The sequence below is a fragment of the Propithecus coquereli genome, unplaced genomic scaffold, assembly GCF_000956105.1.
Source record: "Propithecus coquereli isolate 6110/MARCELLA unplaced genomic scaffold, Pcoq_1.0 Scaffold135, whole genome shotgun sequence".
NCBI classification, from domain to species: Eukaryota; Metazoa; Chordata; class Mammalia; order Primates; family Indriidae; genus Propithecus; species Propithecus coquereli.
Window position 1 is genome coordinate 2,211,782 of NW_012137747.1, and position 21,787 is coordinate 2,233,568.

At 40.4% G+C, this 21,787-nt stretch overlaps 1 protein-coding gene across 1 annotated transcript in view; it reads right to left on the reverse strand.

Annotated features, from left to right (window-relative positions):
• Window positions 1-12,702, reverse strand: part of ELL2 (elongation factor, RNA polymerase II, 2) — a 78,423-nt gene extending 65,721 nt beyond the window's left edge. Inside the window, exon 1 of the mRNA XM_012638835.1 lies at window positions 12,206-12,702. Coding sequence (XP_012494289.1) covers window positions 12,206-12,352 — 147 coding nt within the window. The 5' untranslated portion in view covers window positions 12,353-12,702. The remainder of the gene's footprint in view (window positions 1-12,205) is intronic.
• Window positions 12,703-21,787: the final 9,085 nt, after the last annotated feature.

Consider the following 21,787-nt stretch of genomic DNA (forward strand, 5'->3'; position numbering starts at 1 on the left):
TTGTCAGTTTGGGTAGTTTGCAAATATTTCTCCCATTCTGTGGGTTGTCTCTTCATTCTGTTGATTGTTTCTTTTGCTATGCAGAAGCTTTTTAGCTTGATGTGATTATATCTGTCCATTTTTGCTTTGGTTACCTGTACTTTTGAGGTCTTACTCAAGAAATCTTTGCCCAGATCAATGTCCCGGAGTGTTTCCCCAATGTTTTGTTCTAGTAGTTTCATAGTTTTGGGTCTTTGATTTAGTTTTTGCATATGAGGAGAGATAGGGGTCCAGTTTCATTTTTCTGCATATGGCTATCCAGTTTTCCCAGCACCATTTATTGAACAGACCATCCTTCCCCAATATATGTTCTTGGTACCTTTGTTGAAAATGAGTTGGCTGTCAACGTGTGGATTCATTTCTGGGTGAAATGTTTTTCAGCCTAAGTTTAATTGCATAAATGTGACCTTAACGCATTGTATTTTTAAAAATTTGCTAAGTACATTCCCATTAGAAATACGTTTCAGTAGGGCGTCAACTTTTGCTTTTAGCTTTAATTAAATAGTTGCACCAAGTAGCTCTTTTGAAAAATCAAGTTTCTCTAGGGTTTAACTGAACAGCATTTGATCTATAAGTACAACGGTGATCTGGTATCTATATCCAGCCAAAAAATACAATGGCAGATTGGAACTGCTAGGAAAACTCCTATTGACAAATATTTCAACAACCTGATAAAGGTGATAGTTTGCGGTCAAAAGATTCTGTTAAACTCTTAGTAGTTTCACTGTTTTTAGAGCTCCTTTAATTTACCCCCTATAACTCTTATGAAATATAGGGCATTCCAAGGCATTGAAGTGTAGGCAACACTAAAATACTTACACGTTTGGTTGTACTCTTGATGTCTGCAATTACAAGCCAATGCTACTGCAACAAAAATTGCTCTAAGATCAAAGAGATCTATGTCCACTTATTTCCAGGGACTATTCTTCACAACATATAAAAGTAATATACAATTTACTAAGTTATTTTCCTAAGTAATATTAATTTTTGTAAGTAATACAATTTCTGATATGATTCCTCTGGGGTAGATGGAGCACAGTTCATGTTTCTTTGGAGTTGAATAAAAGAAAGCTATTTACCCTATAAAGGTAGTTTACAACCATTTCTTGATTATTTATATACTGCTTATCCATGTAAACAAATGAAATGGTTACTTTTACCTACTCAAACATCATCAGTTTTGTGAATATACAAACATGAGAAATAACATTCTGGGCCTAGAAAAGAGTGACTTCTCTAAGAAACATTATAGAGATCATAGAGATCTTTCCTACTTTATTTTCTAAGATTAGAGGTGAATTTGTAATACCTTTAACTTCCCTTCTGAACCCATCAAGTTAACCCATCAAAGTTAACTTTGAGTTAACTTTTGAATTATTCTTGAATTGTTTAAAATCAACCAAAAAGCATTTATTAAATACTAGGTATTTACCTAGGTATGTAAAGCTGCATTATAAGCCATGATAAAGATATTGCAAAAAAAAAAAAATTCCCAAGTCAAATGCAATTTTGCAACTTTGCTCAAAACAAAAAAACTTTCTACAAATGGTGATGGTTCAGGTGACTAGGTAGGATTGTTTTAAGAAACAATTACAGCTAGCCAGTTATTATCTGAGTGCTTAAAAGGTGTCAGGCCCTAATAACCATTTTTATTGATACCTCTGAGAATTCTCAGAAATACGCTTGTAGGGTAGATACTATTATTCTCATTTCTCAGGTAAGTCCTACGTATTACCTAAGGCTACAGCTAATAAGTGACATGAGACTCAAACCAAATAATACTTTTAAGAACTGTGTCCTTATCCACCACTGTCTTGCCTTAAGAACTGTGCTATTATTTACCATTTTACATAGCTAGCCTTTTCCTCCTGTCTCCAACAATAGTTATATAAAATTTGAAACATCTGAAAGCCAGAGCATTAAAAACTGATAGCAAATCACTTTTTTGGTTTTGCACTATGGCTTAAGGAAAATATCAGGCAATTGAAGAATTTGCTTTCACTTGTGCAAGCAAATTGTAAAAAGTAGGTATGATTTTCCCTGGGATGCAACTTGTATAAAATAGATCATCTTTCTTTCCTAAAAGAGGCACTATACCATTTAAGAACTTGTGGTTATGATTTTATATTTAAAGAGTCGTTTTATACTTTGTTCTTTGTAATACCACCTGATAGAGAATCTAGGCTATCTAATACTTATATTTTAACCACTGTAATAAAAATCTAGGCAGGGAGAAAGAAAGAAGAAAGAAAATTGGAGCTAAAGCAGGAAATAGCATAGGAAATCAGACAGTAGATCCTGAAGAAATCAAATATACTCAGCTCTTGCCAAAAGCTGATAATATGCTTAGAATGATACATGATGTGAAATTTAAAGATAATCCAAAACTACTTTAATAAATGGTACCTCCTTTGCCTCAAACCTTTCATTAGATGTCAAAAAGAGAGTCGTTATGCTTCCCAAAACCAATCTAGTATTTTGCTTTGTGAGTCAATCCAACCTTAAATGTAGGAGAAACTCCTTTTCTGCAGATCTGAAAGCATCAGATTAAAAAGCATACAGAGTAAAGAATAATTTCTTTCTAGCCATTACAGCACAGAAAAGAGTGAAATATAAAAGGGATTACCAAAACCCTAATTTATTTAACACAATCCTTGTTTTGAAAGATAGCTTGTGGAAAATTGTGTCTATTTGATACTGGTCAAATTAAAAAAAAAAAATACTGCTGTCTTAAATCTCACAATTTCAAAAAGCTCTTAAAGGAACATGGAAGACAAAAATCTAAACTGAACAATCAACCAAAAAGTTAGTTACTATGAAACATCCTTAAAATCAACAACACTCGAAGCATAACCCACCATGTTTTTCCAAGAGCTTAATGTGAGCCCTATAATTGTACAATAACCTTACATGTCAAATATGATTGTAAATGCAAATAAAGATTTGTTCCCTGAGATCATGATCTCTAGAACAGAAGTATAAAGGCAAGTGGTAAAATAAGCTTTGATTGGAAGATAGAGATTTTTGTTAAAAAAACAGAAATTGATCAAATGTGGCATCTAAAACACTTTTTACAAAGGGAGCCATTAGAGGGCTTGAAACTAGGAAACTACATGATCATACTTAATGTTTTAAAAAGATCACTCTGGCTGTTGTATGAAATGGATTATTTGGGAAGAGTAAAAACTTGGAGGCCAGCTGGGAGTCCATGGCAGTGGTCCTGAAGAGAGATGATGGCAGCTTGGACAGGAATAGTGGTATGGGCTGGGGTTAGAGTCCAGATATTTTGAAGATTGACAGAACTTACTGATGGATCAAATATGTCAAGAAAACAGAAGAAAAATCAAGGGTTACTAGTCAATTTCTGGGCAACTGGTGGAGAATGCTGCCACTTACAGAGATGGGGAACACTTAAGTAGGTATAGATTTAAGGAGTGAAATCAAGAGTTACGTTTGGATATATAAAGTTTGAGATGTGTATTAAACTTTGATGAGGAGATGATGTGCTAAAAATAAGTGCCTGGAGTTGGAGAAAAGGACAGATCTGGAGATAAATATTTGAGAATCATTAATACACAGATGGCATTTAAATCCATGGGACTAGATGAGCTCACCTAGGGAGAGTGAATAGATAAAGAGAAGGGAGCCAGTATCTCCAACATGCAGAGGCCAGTCAAGCAGAGGATAGGAAGCAAAGGAGGCTGAGAAAGAATCGGCGGGGAGGTAGGAAGAAAATCAGGAAAGTGTTTCTTATAGGAAGAAATGGTCAACAGAACGGAATAACTGCTGAGGGCTGATAAGAGAGAAACAGAGAGAGGACCACCAGATTTGGCAGCAGGGATCTTGTCAGTATAATCTCAGAGGTATAGTAGAAACAGTGGGCTGAGTGGATGATGGTGGGTGAAAAGGCGCTACTTCTCAGGTCCTCAAATGCAGCCCTTTCTCTTTTGGTGGACCCCTTGAAAACAGACTTTATCGCATTTATTTTTTCACATTTGCCTGCTTCCACTAAACGACAAGTGCTTTCTTGGCAGGGACCATCCATGACTTATTTAGCTTTGTATCTCCAATGCCTCGTTCTACGCCTGGCACGTGTCAGAAGATGGCTAAATGTTTACTGAGTGAACAAATGAATATCTGGTAATTTTAACTCTGACTGCTGCCTCTTAACCTTTTATTAAAGAAAAAAACATAAGATACTCAACTGAATTTTTACTACATGAACACTTTTTTTTGGTCCTGTGAAGCATCATGATTTCTAATAATGGGCCAAAAGCAACAATACTAAGTAAATGTTATCTTAAACTATGTTGACGCTTAAGTTCCAGATAAGCATATTTAGATCCTAAAGTATCTCAGTGAATCTAAGAAAGTTCAAGCCTGGTTCCACCCTTGAATAATGTCACTGTTCAGTGGAAAAGTCTTCCAGCCAAGGTTACCTCCAGGGATCATGAACCAAGCACCATCGTCCATTACAATGTGTACGTGGAACAAAAGCTTTAAGTACTCATGATTCTTGTTTTGTTTTTCATAAGGAACTGTCAAGACAAAAAGAAATAAGGGAATCAAAACACCAAAGCAGATATGGAGGTAATCTGGAAGAAGTGAAAAAACACTGATCCTTTCAAGACCTTCAGGAATTATGCTATTTCAAAATAAAACTTAAGACATAAATCCAGGCACACTGTATATATAGAGTTACTTACGTTTCAATAAATACTAGGGACAGAATCACAGAAGGTCTGATTTTCATGTTAAAATAAAGTTAAATTTTCATATCATCAGTACTCTATGATGGCCTTAAGTGCAATTTACAGAGGTTATTCAATAAAGGAAGTCTATAAAAATACAAACAAAATTTAAAGAGCCCTGCTCAAAACCTAATTTTCTCCCGGTTTTAACTTCCTCTGACATATCAACAATCTCCAAAATTTTCATTCAAATGGAAGAGTTTACATAAGACACATAAGCAATATAGCATTGTTCTATATATCCATCTGCCTCAAACTCCCAAATATACTTCCCAAATACAAAACATCTAATCAAACCTAAGTCTCTTGATTACCAATCAAAAGATTGAGTGGATGTTCACCAAAATGGCATTCATCATCTTTATCTCCCCCAGCCCCACCCAACTCTTCCAAATGCTTCCAATTTCCCTTTTTCTACTAAGGGTGCCCCTCCTAGGGCCAATGGCTAGAAACCTTAATTCAATCTTCCTCCTTTAAAATCTACTGTTCAATCCTATGGATTCTATTTATCTCTACTATCTCTCACAAGTATCTTAGTGTAGATCCCAGTCATTACTGGCCTGGACCACATACTTCTTCCTAATTTGTCTACTTCCTTCCAGATTCACAATGTAATCATCCTATGCACCAAGGCCAGAATAATCCTAAAGCATAGCCCAAATTACCTCAAATTTCTAGCCAGTGTTGACAGAATAAAAGCCAAATTTCTTAGTAAGATAATCATCCTGCTCCAACTTGCTTTTCCTCTCTTAAACCCAACTGTATTTTTCTCCTACACTCCAGGTTAAGCAGAACAGGTCTTTATAGCAATTCTCCAAGCCTGCACTAGCTTTTGTACCAGTGTTCTTTCCTTACCTATGCCATTCCCTCTCCTGGAGATGTGGTCTCCATCTAGTCTCTGTCTGCTAAAATCTTCCTAAAATCCTTTAATATCCAAGGATCTTTTTTTAGACCAATAACATATATGATCCCCAAGAAGAAAAGACACTCATGCCATTAGTCTAACAATCTCTTTACTGTGAAACTAGTAGCTAAATGCCCTGACTGTAGAGGTCAATTCAAGATGCAAATTTGATTCATGAATTTTGGGGGGATTTAAAGCTTAATTAATAAGATGATCTTTTCTTATATCCCATATTAAACTGCCAGCCATGGAAATGCTAGGTTTGGCCTTTGCTGACAAATTATCAGTGGAAACCCTTAAACTAGTTCTTCCTGAAGATTTAACATGACTCTCAAAAGCCATAATGCCATCACAGAAATTGTAGGTAGATACATAGGAAGGAAGAAAAAAAGGAAGGAAGGAAGGGAGGGGAGAAAAAATAAAAGAAAAAGAGAGCAATTTCCCTAGTACATCTGACCTGAGTTATGCCATGCTTTTCAGCTTTAATTTGGCTGTGGAGACATAGCCATCGATTTATTGCATTCTACTCTAGACCTGCTTTTCTAGATTTTTTACATAAGCCATAGGAAATATTGTATGGAGCTGAGGTATGCAGGAGAGTCAAATGTGGGAATATATACATGCTGTTTTCTTTATTGTAAAACTTAGCTCATCTCAAATGCAGCAATGCCCATAATATCACATTTTAGAGATATCTTCTCAAACACTCGAAATACATTTGGCCCAATCTGGCTGGCCTCCAGGGCCAGGCTCCTGAGCTTCTCTGTGTCAGAGAAAAGGGTCACCACAAGTTGATAAAAAAATGACCCAGCCTCAGTTTGGCTGAAATTCTCATTTTCTTCTCTCTTCAGGCTTTATCACCAATTACCTAATAAGCCCTATGAGCACAGCTTCGGTAATTTTTTACAAGTGCAAATGGAAAGGCTGAATCTGGTGATTGTCCTTGGTAAGCTTTCCTGTAAATCATTCCAAGAATTCTACGCCCCTTTCCTTTTAAATTCTTTTCTTGAACAAGTTCCAATCCTTCACATATGTTCTTTCTTTCTCCTCCCAATTCTGGTGCCAAGGTTCCCTGTCTATCTTTTCAGGCAATCTGGCTACTACTTTTCTCAGGGAGGAGCACCCTCCTCTGCATTGAGCAACTGAGCATTTGAATAAACTTTTCAAACACTGCAGCACGAGCACAAACTTGACTTTACTTGATAAAAAGCATTTTAAGATCAAGTGCAAACTGAAGATAGGTCTAAGTTAAAAAAGTCAGTAAGATTAAATTATTTAAATTAAACCTAGTTACATTTTTAAAGTGGAACAAATGGAATCTGCTAAAGCAAACCTCATTGTTTTACTTAATAGATATGTCCAACTGTGGTGGCAGTGCTGTGCTGGCAGATCTGGATGCTCAAGTGGTGGCTTAAAAAGAACACAGTCTTCTGTACTGATAAGCAGATCACTGAAAACACACATGCAAAATTGTTTGGGGACAGGCAGAAAAAGGAAGAGATAAGAAAAAAGCAGGGTATGAGTCTTTCCTGTGTCTTAAACCATAATGAATCAAACACGAAAAAGTTCACCTGGTAGAAATGCTAACGTGAGGAAATCACCTACCCCATGAACTGTGGAATCAGTCATTAAAAAAATGATCTCACATTTATGAGTGCTACTATGAAGGACAGTACCTTTGGAGGCTTAAATAAGACCTGATGCTTTGATTGGAAATAATAATATCTATTAACACAGAGAGACTGAGTTCTTCATGTAAAATTAAATGGAAGTGTATTTGTACAAATTTTAAAAACACTGTCATTTTCCTAGAAGACACTAATCAAGGCAGGAAAATTTATTTCAAGCCAATAGAGTTGACAAGAGAATGTGTTAACAGAATCCTACTTACAGGCATCTGCTTTCTGATCTTCAGGGACAGAAAATGAGTCCCTGCCCCAAACACAACTATGCAAAACTTTTTATGTAACAGTTGGGTAAACATGGTAATATTATTTGAGCCACCACCTTTGAAACTTTGAATAAACATTTTTTAAAAACTAAATTGGCACAAAAAACTGAGGGGAAAAAAACATAAAAAGAAAAAAACTAAATTGGTTGGTTCAGCAATAACAAAATCTGAAAATATTTTGGTAAGAATTTTGATATACAAATGAATTACTCAAATGTCAAAATAAACCCAGCTATATTACTGAGGAATTAGCCAAAATATATTTTTAAATATTGGAATTTAAAATATAGTTTTACATTTGGAAGAAATATGTAATTACAGTAATATATGCTCATTTAAAATACGTACAGTGTATGTAGACCAATTATAGAAACCAATTTAGGATGACTATAAAGTTATAATTTGTGATTTTATTTAGTAACTTGTCCCCTTATTTGAAATAATCTCCATTAGAAAATCTTAATGTCCTAGATATCTGTATTAGCATACCTAAATTTTTCTGCAAATCATGAAAATAACTTTCTAGTTAATGCTTTATATATAATCAATTTGAAACTGTTTTTACATTCAAAGTTAGTGGAAAACAACTTTTAAGAGGTATTTAATCCAATTATAATTCCCATTCCTAGACTCACCATGTTCCCCTGCCTATTTAGAAAGGTTCCCAGATCTCTTCTCTAAAAAGAAGGCTGAATAATGATGGCCAATTGGGTTTATTTGCCTTTTGAAACAGTGAGGAATTATGATTTGAAGAAACCAAGATCTCAGAATTTTCATTAGGGTTCTGTTTCCTTGAACCCTAATAGCTCAGTATATTTGCTCAATTGTATCTAAAGAACTTCTCTATTCTGCCTAAATCATAGCTTCCTACAATTCCTAAATTCATTTCTTTGGAGCCTTAGGTAAAGTGGATTAATTTAGAAAAGTAAATCCAATGGACAAAATAATCTGGAAAAAAAAAGAATTCTCTGATGCTTAATTCAGGCATCAGAGAATGCCTCAATTAATGCCTGTCAAAATATCTGGCTCTTAGAAAGTCATTAGAAGAGGAATAATAGTCATAAAGCACCCTCCTATATGAGCACAGGATTGGTGGAGGCAGTTTTATGTGAGAAACTAAAGCCACTTTTTTCCCCAGAGAGAACAGGCTTGACTACCAGAAACTTCTTCCCAATTAGCCAACATATGCTAACATATTCCTAAACAACATCTACAATATAAACTCATGAGCCCTACTTTGCTAGTGATGGAAGGTGAAAAAGACCAAATAAATATTCTTTTACAGGAGGATAAAAGCTCAGCCAGATTCTTACTGCTGGCAACTGTTACTGTGCCCATGGGGGAGCCCTGGTGTGGCTGAGCCAGAAAGAGGGGCACTGAGGACACATCTGTGGGAGGCTTACCTGAATGAACACTAAGGATGATCCTGCAGCAAGTACCAACAGTATATACAGACACCTGAAAGGTCTCTTATTTCTTTAGTCCTTTCTACTTTTCATCCAACTGAGGCTGATAGTTTCACCTCAATTTCTGCTTGCTTTTCTAAACCCCTTAAAAAGTGTTTCCGTAGCTGAAGTGACAGTGAGGCCTGAGGACAGGAACTAGTTACGGCCAAGTCAGCTTATCCCCAACCCTCTACCACCAGTTTTTTAGGAGAAAAGAAATTCTAGGACTAATACAATGTACCTGGCTCTACACTTAGAAAGGTGGAGCAATTTGAAAAAAGTCTTCCCCCTTTCCCTTTGCTGCCTCTGTGTAGTTAGACCAGATCCATTAATTTGCATGCACAGAGATGGAAAAAGACAGTAATGATATTAACATGCAATAGAAGCAGTCCGGAGCAAACAAAGACATTGACTTTGGTACCTTTAACTAAAAAAGTAAAATAATAAAAAAAAAAAATTTAGAAAGTACTAAGTGGTGGGTTGGGAGAGAAAGAATTTTTCATGTTTTGTCTCCCAGAAGAAACTGGTATATAAATGTAGGGGCTTTCAGAGCACTCTAACCTTAATCCCAAGCATGAAAACACTAGATACAGTGTAGGAGGCAGAAATGAAGGCCACACAAAGGTAGGAAAACAAACAGCACCCCTTTATTGAGCCCCAGTGATCATGTAGATTAGTGGGCATTGGGGGCATCTCTGTCACTTAACCTTCCCTGGACACTACCCTCTCCCTTCCCCAAGTAGGCCTCCTCACCTCACCCCACCCCAACAAGTGTACACTGTGAATCTCGCTGTAATCATCTGTACAGTTTGCCTGTTGTTTCCCCAAGGTACCTGGCTGACCTCCTGTCCCCAGAGATGTCTCTCCCTATCCACTGTGTGTCAGTCTTTCTCTGCTCCCCGGGTCTGTTTCTGACTGGGGGCTGGCTTCCTCCTGCTGACTTCTTTCTCTCTGGGCCTCTGTGTGTTTTCACTTCACATCCCCTGACCTGCCTTCTCCCCACTGTCATTCCTTCCTACGTCCTTCGCTTGGAACAGGCAAGCTTATCTCTTCATCTTGCAGGGCTGAGTTTCTCTCCACTATCTGCCTGTCCCTCTGCCTGCATATCTGGCTTCCCCCATATGGGCCTCCCACTCCATGCTGGTGCTGGTCTCTTCCCTGCAGGTGCACCTGTCTGGGAGTAGCTGGCACATGCAGTCTTGCATTTCTCGTCTCCCTCTACATCCCTATTGCTGGGTGTATACTGACCTCCCAGCCATACTTGAGGCTTTCTCTCTGGGGTTTCATTGTGTAGGAAGGCACCTTTCTCCCTGTGCATGCACTCCTCCCTTACGCCCTCCTATCCCACCACAGAAAGTCTGTGAGTGTTTTTCACCATATGTTCCTCTGGTTGGTAACATATGCATCCTAGTGTGTACACCCATGTGTCCACCCAATTCTGTGAGTGCACTCCTGATAATAATCATCTCTCTGAGTTTCTACTGCCATTTATATGTGCCCTATCATGTGAGCTCATATACTACCCAAAGTGTGCACACTTATGTGGGGGGCCTCTCTGAACACACTCCCAGTGAACCAAGGATTCACACCTCTCCTGCTGCTCTGCCTGGGTCCGTGTCTTACCTCTATGCATTTAAAGTGCCTGTCACTAGTGGGAGCTCAACAGATGTTAATTCTTTTCTCCACTTTTATCTGAATAACTGTGAGTCTGTGTCTGGGAGCCCCTCTATTTTATGAGCGTGTTCCTTGTTTTGGACTAGGCTATTTGTCAGGATGCCCTGTGGGTTACATCTCCCTCTAACTTGCTCTTTCCTCTTAGAGTAAAACGTTACCGGTTCCCCCATATGGTATATCCCTCCCTCAAGCAGCGTGTCCACTCCTGTCTCGCTCTTCCACACACAGTCCATAAACGGTTTCCTGAGCACCCTGGTTGCCGCGTCTCTTCTTAGTGTCCCCCCCCACCGCCCGTGCCAACTGTTTTTCAACGTGAAAGCGTTCCTGGATTGCACTCCAGTTGCGGTGTATGTGTGTCTATCTGAGCTTCTCCGTACTTTGGATGTGTGTGTTCTATGGGTTTCTCTCAGGAACACGGGGTGGGGGTGGAAGGGTCCCTGTCCGGGATACACTGTGTCCTCCCCCCACCTTCAGGCTCCTTCCCTGTGTGTGCGAGTGGGCGCGAGACGCGGTGCGTCTTTCGTGTGTGCTGAGCGTCTGGGAACCTCCTCTCCTCAGATTCCGATCCCTTGCTCCCGGCCGAGCGCTAAGTGTGTCGAGTCCTCGGGTGTCTCTCTCCCGAACGATGTGTGGGTTTGTGTCTGCCCAAGACGCTGTGCGTCTCTGGGAAAGCGAAGCGCCTGTGTCCTCGAGTCCCAGGGAATGCAGTGTGTCCCCCTCCTCCCGAACGCGAAGGGCCTGTGTCCCAGCCTTTGCCAGTACACGGTGTGCGCCGCCCCTGATACGCGGAGTGCCTGTGTCCCCCAAGCCCCGCCATACACGAAGCGAGTGAGTCCCCATCCCTGCGAGTATAGTGTATCCCTCTCGTACGCGGGGCGCCTGTGTCCCCAAGTCCCTGGGAGTACCTGGTGTGTCCCACCCCATACGCGGAGCACCTGTGTCCCGTCTCTACGGGTCCACGGTACCTATATGTCACTCGGAAAACGCGGACACATTGTCTCCGCGGGTCCTTCCTAGTTCTTCACTGGTACACTGCGCGCTCGCCCTCGCCTCAGCCCGAGGGCAGCGTGGTCATCTCACTTCTCTTCCCGGGGCCTCTCTCCGTCCTTGGGACCGAACCAGCCAGGAAATCTGCGGGCGCCGTCGGAAAGTCCCGCAGCGGCGGCGCAGCCAAACCAGGGCTGCGGCTGCCTCGGCCCCGCCACCAGGGGCCGCCCGCCCGCCCGCCTCCCCACACCCCGGCGCCCGGCAGGACCGGGACCGCGGCGTCAGCGACCCTGCCCGGCCCTGCCCTGCCGCCACGGGCGCTGACGGCAGCAGCGGCGAGCCACGGCTCCGCTGGCCCCGCGCCGGGTCCCCGAACACCGGGAGGCACGACCGGGCGACGAGGAGTGCCCTCTGCCTCCCTGAGTCTGGCTAGTCCGCCGGTTGGCCCGCTCACCTTGTGGCTCTGGTAAGTCTCGAGCGCCCGGATCGCCGTCTCGGTGAGCTTCACATGCAGTACGGTGATGTTGTCCTGCCCCAATCGCCCGCACGACAGTCCGTAGCGTTGCTCCTCCTGCAGGCCCGCTGCCCCCCCTGCCGCCATCTTAAACTCCCCGGGGTGCCGCCGCCGACGCCGCTCGGGCTCTAGCCTCCACTGCGGCCGCGGCTGCTCGGGCTTCTGCAGCCGCCGCCACAGCTACGGCCATCCCGCTGCTGACGTACTGTCATATACTGCGCGCAGCCAGACCTCGGACTGCCACCGCCGCCACCCGCCCCACCCTCCGGCCCCGCGCCCCGCCCCGGGATCGTCTCATTGGCCTCGTTCCCTTCAGAACCACCCTCATTGGCCGCCCTCCTCTCTCACTGGGCGGGGCCCAAAGTCGCTGGAGTTTTGCTCCCGGGACGGGACGTCCGAGAGGTGAGAGGCTGACGACTAGGTGACGCGCCAACTTAATCGTTTCTGACGTCACGTCTAGTCGTCTTGGCTCACCGGCCTCGATTGGCCAGGCTGGCTTGGGGGTCTCCTGCTGATTGGTGTCCAGTTTACTTGGTCTGGTAACTTGGAGTCAGAGCCTGGCCCCTAGGGGGGGATAGTAGTGGAAAGTTAGGAGAGCACAGGGAGTCTGTTCCTGTGCTGGTGGCTCTTGGAGGGGAGGATCCCCATCTCAAGTGTGTGAGAGCATGACAGTGACCAAGTAAGGACTTTGCTCCCCGACAGCTGAGGAAACTTGTGGAGTTTGGTGTGTGCGTGTGAGGGAAGATGCCGGAAGCGTAGTCACTGGAGAGCTCCTCAAGACTCCGATTAGTACTGATGTTAAGCAGATGGGATTGGGTGACTCCCTTCTTCGTCATTTCACTCTAAACTTCAAATTAGCCAGTCGACCACAGGCTTTAGGAGTTGTGTTAGATTTTGAGGAGCATTTCAGTACAAAACTATGCCGAAAGTTTAAATACCTTTCATATGGTGGGCTTAGGGTAATAAAGAATCGAACTTAAGGGTCTCTCCCACACCAAGCCCTGTTGTGATGCCAAAGGAACGGAACACTTCCCTCTGGAGTTCGCCGTATTGGCGCGGTTGGGTCCCCGGTTGGGGAGTTTCTCCTTTCAAAGGACCCTAGAAGAACTGGCATTGACCTAAATTAAAAGAAACATCCATCGACACCTCTCATTCTCTGATTCTGTTTGAGTTCTGTCCATTTTATTTGATAGGGCTGTGTGAAAACCTAGCCAGCGTTTAAGGCGAGGAGACGAGCTATGACGGTTAAGTAGAGGAGATAGGGGCAGGAGGAGTGAGCGCAGGCCAGCGCGCTTGCCTTTCCTCGCGACCATCGGTGTGTGGGCGTGGCTAAAGGAGAGCCCCGAATCTAGAATTCTCTTCAGGCCACGTGTCAATAGATTGACTGATTGGCTTCCTGTCAGAGGATAGATTGATTGGACGCTCAGAAACACCAGATAAAAACAAACCATTGAAAGGTCTGTAACCGTTGAAAGGCAATTTTAAAAAAATTACTTTTTTTCCCTTAAATTCGAGATGCTTGTTTTACTCTCGGCTTGTAAAACCTTGTTCCGTTCCCCAGGAACATTTCCGTCCTTTTAAATAGGTTTAGGGCTGTGATTTACCATGATTCCACCTCCCCACACACCTCAATAAATCCCTTCCCCACCCTTCAGCTACACTGCCTTTTGATTCAGACCCTCAAACATTGTAGATATATGATGTGAATTACAGGGTGAATTCTCTTTCCATTGCTTATGTATTAAGTAGAAACACCTGTGTTGAGCGTTGTTGCATCACAGGAGAGCAGGTTGTAAATTGACTTAATTTCAATCCACTAGAATTGGCTAGTTGTTAAGACATGATTAACGCTTGTTAATTTACGTTTACTTTAGTGTTAATACAGAGTGTTAATGATCTTAAATTCATTGAATAGGGAAATTAAGGCAATCACTATTGAAATTGGATTAAGAATTTTACTTTTAGAAGGGAAATAGAGACTTTATGAACTAATTTTCTCAGTCTTCCAAAAGTAGAAACCTTACTCAAATAGTTCATGTCTAAATGAACTATAGTCCAAAAAGGATTGTGAACTTGAATTATTCTTTTCTCTTGTTTGTTTTACTTTGATAGGGAAGGACTGACTACATATCTAAAGCCTTAATTATTGTTAGGGGGAGGGGAGGCTTGACCAGAACAAGTAAAACCTGTATCCCACTGCTTTTCTGGTGAAGGTGGGTAAATCCCCACCCACATGACATCCTAACTTGGCCTCCTCTTACTCAGAACTTTGATGACATCCAACAGGGTGGGGGAGGAGCAAAGGTGGTTTTCAGTGTAATTTTCAGATGTCTGACCCGCAGCTGCCTACTAGCAACTGATTTTTTTTCTTAATTCTCATGTCCTATTTCAGTGGGTAACAAATCTTTCAGGGGGTAATATCTTTATTTTATTTTTTATTTTTCTTTTATATTTTTAATCAAATCAGGAGGGTAATATAATATTATAATGGGTTAATGTTTGTAGTTTTCCCCTTTTGAGCTTTTTAACTAAGGAAGAAGTCAATGATCAAGTACAAAGTAATATGGTAATCTAGCAATGTCTTCATTGATGTCACACAGGCGCAGTTCGCGTTATGCCTGCCTAAATCGCTTAGATCAGTTATGATGCTTATAAGGTAATTAGTTTTGAGAGGGCTGATGAAAGTTGCTTTGGGGGAAGACTGCCATTTTATGCATATTTTCTGTATCTTTATTCAGTTTAATTAGCAAATAATCATTGAATGCCAACTAAATGTAACATGCTGTGGAGGATTTAAAAATTAAACTGTATAGTCTCTAAAGGAATTTTCTGTTTGAATGTGGCAAATGAACCAACATACTCAAAGCAAAGCAATTAAAGAATTAGTAAATGCTAACTTGGATGGTGTCAGTGAGAAGCTCAAAAATTCAAAGAAAGGAGAAATCTGAAGACATTTTTGTGGAGGCAGTGGAACTTGAACACCTCTCAAGGGCTGAGTAGATTCTAGGTAAGTGGAGGTGCTATAGTTGGAGAGAGGCCAACTAAAAATGATCTCAATGATCATTCTAGCTGAACGCATTACTTTTATGAATGAGGAGCTGAGACACTGTTAATTTAAAAGCAACCTACCTAACCTATTATAACCAGGAGAGGCAGGGTCTGAATCAGCTCCTTAAGTGTCCTGCTAGTCCCTATATATGCCGAGTGGCCATGGTTTGAGTTTAATAACTGAGAAGAAATCTGTCTTATAAGATAGTTCAGCATAGGGAGAAGGCAGAAAGGAATTTGACACAGGGCCTGCTCTATTTCTGATGCCTAGTGTACAGTGCAGGCAGTGGATGTGTGAACATCAAGGCCCTGTCTGGCCTTCATCTACCGGGCCACCCTTCATTCCTGGTTGCTGCATATTTAATGACCATTTCTCATATCTTTCGTGCTGAGGTCACCAATTCAGATTCCAGGGACCACTGGGTACCAAAAATGAGTGAAACAGGGCAGACACAACGTCATAGGGACTGAAGGTGTTGGAATGTGGTGATCTGGGGGTGTTTAAAGGGCTCAGTGGTTTCTTGGTCCAGCCGATTGTTGCCAGGAGAAGGTGCAGGGGCCCAATGTTGCCAGATCTTCTAATTTTTCAAGCAAAACTGGAAAACAAAGATTCTTTTGTGAATCTCCTGATATTTATTTGTTAGCACCTAATTAAAATTTTTAATAAACATTTTCTGGACGTCAAAAAAGTCTTTGGAGCTGGATGTGGTGGCATTGCTGTCTTCCCACTCGGAAGGCTGAGGTGGAAGGATTGTTTAAGCCCAATTCAAGTCCAGTCTGGACAACATAGGAGATTCTGTCTCTAAAAAATAGGAAAAAGAAAAAAGTCTTTGGGCAGAGCCCGCAGGTTTCTAGTTTTCAAAGTCTACTTTAGTGATTGCCAATGCAAAGGCCATTCTGTCTTATACCTGTATTAGCAGTTTTGTTAAGTTATTCCTTAAACCCATCTGTACAAAAAGATAATGCTTACTAATGTCTTAATAGGCAATGGTTTCTCTTATGAAAAGGGAGCATGGAACCTAATAGAGTTATAGCATAGAAGCTCTCTAGATGGAAAATTTCCAGGTGGAAATTCTTTCCCCTTGGAATTCTCTCCCCCTGATGCCTCCTCCCAACCCATTGTGTTTGACCCACATCATTACCCTGCCGTCCTTTCAAGACTTTTCCCAGGTTTGTATAAAATCCCCCCCTTTCCTTGGACACAACTGAAGTAGGAGCTTGATGGGTTTAAAAGAACTTCGCTAAATGTTTATAGAGAATAAAAGTAAAATACCTAGAGGAAGGGCATAACTATTTGTTGTGTAAACACAGTTTTTAAGTTGAACAAGTATTATTGTATCATGTGTGAACATTTTTTTACTCTATTCAAGTATAAGAAATGTCACATTTCATTATTTATCATTATCATCCTCATCCTCATCGTTATCACTAAATCTGCCTCTAAGTCTCCCCATCTCACTACATGGTATAACAATAGATTCACAGATCATACAAAGGTCCCAGAATATATGGGGAGGGCTCTCTGGTCTATGTCCATCACTGTTGGTATAATCCATTACAGGCTCAAGGATTTCTCTTTAGAAAGGGTTTGGGATGGACTGCAATCTAGATGGAAGGAACCAAGGACATGAATTGAAGCTGGATTTACATAGCAAAGCAAACATACTGTTTTTACCTAGATTGTATATTTATTTGGGAGTGGGGTTAAGGTTGACATTGGTAGGAATTATGAGGAGGGAGGCTTAAGTTCTCCCTAATCACGTAATATGATGATGGTCCAAGTCCACCTGATTTCCTGAAAGGGTTAGCTCAATGGGTAACTTTGCTGAGGCTGGCAGCTTTGGGGTACCAGATTTAGCCTCCCTCTCCAGTTGTGTAATTCACTGGGGTACTGAAAGACACTGGACTTGGGCTGTCCCCTCTCTGGGATTGGCAGCTTCTGCTTCTTCCCATTCCTGGGAGATGCTATCCATCCCATCTCCAAACATCTACCTCTACGCTCTGTTAGTCTCCCAAGTTCCTTCCTCCTCCTAGGACAGTCTCTGGTTCTTCCTGAAAACTGTGATCTGGGAGTAAGGAAATTTCCCCTTCCCCACTGCCATACCCCCCTCCAGTTCAAAGTCCTTCTTCACTCTTGGTGGGGCTGAGTAGAAGGCTAGGTGGGCAGGGCTTTCTCTTATTCTTTCAGATATATTGAAAACACAGCAACAATTTTAACTTCCTAAGATAGAGGTACTCCTAAGATAGTAAAGGTTTTACTAACAACTTTTTGAACTTTTTTCTCTGTCTATTCCTTGCCTTTCCACACTTTAAGAGCAGTCTCTGGGAAGTTGTACGTCCTTTGGGGGCAAAAAGACTCAGATTTGATTCTCCTGCATACCAAAAAACTCCTTCTTTCCTGATTGAGGAAAATGTCCTGTCTGCCAAATTGCACAATATAGTAACCAAGGTGTTTCTTTCTCCCACATGGTAATTGTTTTATGGCTGTTGAGTGTAGTGTATAGTGTCCTGAAAGATATCAAGTCAGCTCCAAGAAGGAGAAGAGTGGTAAAGGGTGACCTAACAACTCTTACCATTTCTATCCTGTTTTGTACGGAAAAAGAACACATGTATTTCTGAATAAACTGAGGAGTTAGGAAGAAAGCTTTTTACTTTTAAACATGTTAATAGTGGGCTCAATGGCATCAATATCAAGAACAATTTTGATAATTAATAAAAGCTAATTCTTGATGGGGCTTTGAAGTTTAAAAGCAATTAAGTTACATTGTCTCTGAATTTTCTCTATAACTCTGTGAGGTAGCCATTGTTTTATACTCATGTTACCTTTGGCGTAACTGGGGCTCAGAGAGGCTGTGTATCATCCACTTACTAAGTGACAGAGCTGGGCCAGAACCTGAGATCTTCTTTTCCAAATCTTGCACATCTACTTTTGGACATGGCTCTAAGGTCTGAGGAGTTATACTGAACTTGTCAGAATGTTGCAGTGAAATTAGTAAAGAGAAAATCATTGTTTCTACTTCCTTGGGCAGGTCAGGGTTGGTTTTGTTATTGGTCTTGAAAGTAAGACTTAAGTCACTTGACTCACCCTCTCCACACACAAAAAATCCTTCTAAATAGCAAGGAGGCAAATAAAATGATCCATTCAGCTTGATTTATTATAGCTAGCATATTGACTTTAGTGAGGTTTTTGAAAGTTAATTCTATTTTCATGTGTGACATATATAATTTGTAATATTTTGAAACCTTTGGCATAACGAATATGCACAGTTATAGATGCCCATTTGGAGAAGCTCAGATTATAATTTTAAATTATTGTAAAGATTTACGGTTGTCATATCTTTGCTTTTATTGCATGTTGTTCGTATCTGATTTATTTGATAATGAGTCTTTGGTCAAAAGTACAATCCCCGGTAATATCACTTGTTCCCATAAGAAAACACCATGTACTTTATGACATAGTTTCCACAGCATATTATGGCAAAAGGCAGAGAATAAATATGTTACACATATGAACACACGAGACTTTTCTGTTTAGAATTAGAGAGTTAGAATTGTAGCCATGACTGATCCCATTTTGTTTTCAATCAGCCATTTATTCAGTTATCATATTTATCATCTTTGATCTTTGCATTTATTATGGCCTACATTTCAGGAGTTTTTTCTATTTCTTTGGATTTTGGAAAATTAAGAACCAATATGATCCTTATAGGTTAGAATATTTACAGAATTAGAAACAAGGCAGTATAGTACAGTAGAGGATATATGATGTGACGATGAAGCATATTAATTAAGAAGCACTATGCAGGCACTAATTCAGTGAGGTAGAAATTTAGGATAGCTAGACCATAGCTCAGAGTGTTGGGAAAAGCTTCATGGAAGAGTTAGCATTGAAATGTCAAAGGTTTGAAGCTATGATAATGAGAGTATTAAAATATTCTAAGTTTAAGGATCTTATGAGCTATCATAAGGTGTTTTGGGGGAAAGACAGTAGTCTGTTTTAACTGGCATATGGGGCACATGAAAGTGGTGTGACACATGGAGCCAAAAACATGGCATTGGAAATTTACTTTAAAATTAGAAAATATGAAGGCATTTTTGAGTTTGCAATGACAATTATCCCAGAAAGCTTACTATAAAATATTAAAGTGTGAGCTCAGAAAAAAACTTTTAAAAATATATTTTAAATTTACACAAAGCAAAATTTACTCTTTTTGTTATATAGTTTTATACATTTGACAAACAGAACTGTTCTATCACCCTCCCCTCTCAAAAAAAAAAAAAAAAAACTCCTTGAAAATACACTGTCTCTTTGTAGTCAGACCCTTCTCTCTCCCATCCTTAATCCCTGGCAACCATTGATCTGTTCTCCATCACTATAGTTTTGTCTTTTCTAGTCTTTGCCTTTTGGTTGGGGGCAGATTGCCAAGGAGTGTGGACTTTTATCTGTGAGAAATGGGAAACTGTTGGAGGCTTCTGACCAGGATGTGGCATGATCTAATCCATAATCCACAGGACTGCCCAGGTGACAGCAGTATGAGTAAAAGATTAGAATGGGGGATACTGGCAACAGGGAGCTGGGTGAAGAGGCAGAAAGTAACGAGGCCCCATGCTAGGGTATTGATAATGGGAATGGAGAAAAGGAGAAGGATATCAATGGCTCCACAAAGGTAGAGTTAGCTGATTTGGCAGTTTTATTTGGATATGAGAGGTGAATGAGCATGAGGAATCAAAAGTAGCTAACTACTAGCTACAAGTTTGATTTACTAGAAGATAATATATGACAAGCAATAAGGAAATCAAGAGAAGGACCTTGTTTAGGTTAGAGGTACTCATGGATTAAATGTTTGGCAGGCATCTGAAAATGTAGGTCTTAGGCCTCAGAGTCAACCCCATTAAGTAATAGGAGGAGTTGTGGAATTGGGCAAATTTTCTGAGGGATGTTATGAGGAAAGAGCATGAGAAAGGAAAGAACTGGGGAGTATTCCCAAGTCCCAAGCCCACCCTAAGGGCTGTATACCTCCTTCCTCTTTACACTTATGACTATGGTGGGCCACCCTTACTGACACTGGTATCATGTGCCTGAGGGGTATGTGTGTCCCTCTGTATGTTTCCAAGATTTTCCCAGTAGTAACATCACTTTCAGTCACTTGCATGCAGACGTGTTTGGGAGTAAAGGTAAAAGGGGTGGAATTAATAGCTACTCCTTAAGTATTGTACTTATTCAGTGCACATCCATGGAAATGTGTTGACCTTGCACACTTCATTCATTGGGAATGGCAGAAAGTAGGTGGCCATTCATTGTTGTAGGCAGTTATTGGGGAGCCTGAAGGTACTTTGATCTGGAAAGTATGGGGGACAAATGAGATTCTTGGGGAGAGAATAAGCAGGGAGACCAGTGATCAGAGGAGGCTCTTTATCATTTGTGAGTCTGAAATACGGTACTATCAGTGGAAATAGTGGGCAATGTGAAGCTTAAATGATAATTTGCAAAAAGCATTTAGTAAAAGATCATTGTTATTGGTAGTAGCCATATACTTACTGAATACTGTCTGTCCTAAATGGATCAAAATTTCAGTTTAATCCTAGGAAATATACAACTAGAAAAGGAATACATTTATCTCCAAGAGCTGGTATTGTTGCATAGTACTAACAGAGATAAGGCCACCTTCAAATTGTTATAGCAAATTTGTTTTAATGATAACAAATGAACAGAAATGTGTTTGATTATCTGTAATCTGATCTTCGAAGCAGGGCCATTAACTGAGAATAAAAAGAACTGCTCTCTGTTTCCGATTCTGTCCCTCTAGTCCTTGTCTTGAATAAAATCACTTTTCTTATGTATAAAATGAATATGAGTGATTTAAAGCTCTGAGTATTTGAATGGTGGCATTTCTTTTCAATATTTCTCAACTGAACCAACATAAAAAATATTAGAAGTGTATGGTATGATTTGATTTATGTGCCAAAAGAGTATTAATCTCTAACAGGGATATCCATATTTCTTAAAAACGATAACAATCCATAATGTAGATGATCTGTTATGACTTTGACCCCTGGTGAACACATTGGGACTGGAGTCAGCAGATTGTATTAAGTGCAGAAAGCCAAGCAGCATGATTTAGCTTTGTCAAATGTTGAAAAATCTTGTTTTTGCATAGAGGAAGGAGTCTATCCTAAGTAGATTTTGACTTGGTAAGCATATTTGCATCATTTTTACATTCCTAAATCTTTTATTAAAAAAAGTTTCTATTGTATCTTTTTAAAATTAGCCTATTTTTTACACACTTACACTAAGCATATAGGTTCGAACAGATTAGTTGAACGTAATTTTTGAATATTTGCCAAAACAGAAACATGGCATTGGAAATTTACTTTAAAAATAGAAAATTTGAAGGCATTTTTGAGTTTGCAATGACAATTATCCCAGAAAACTTACTATAAAATATTGAAGTGTGAGCTCAGAAAAAACTTTTA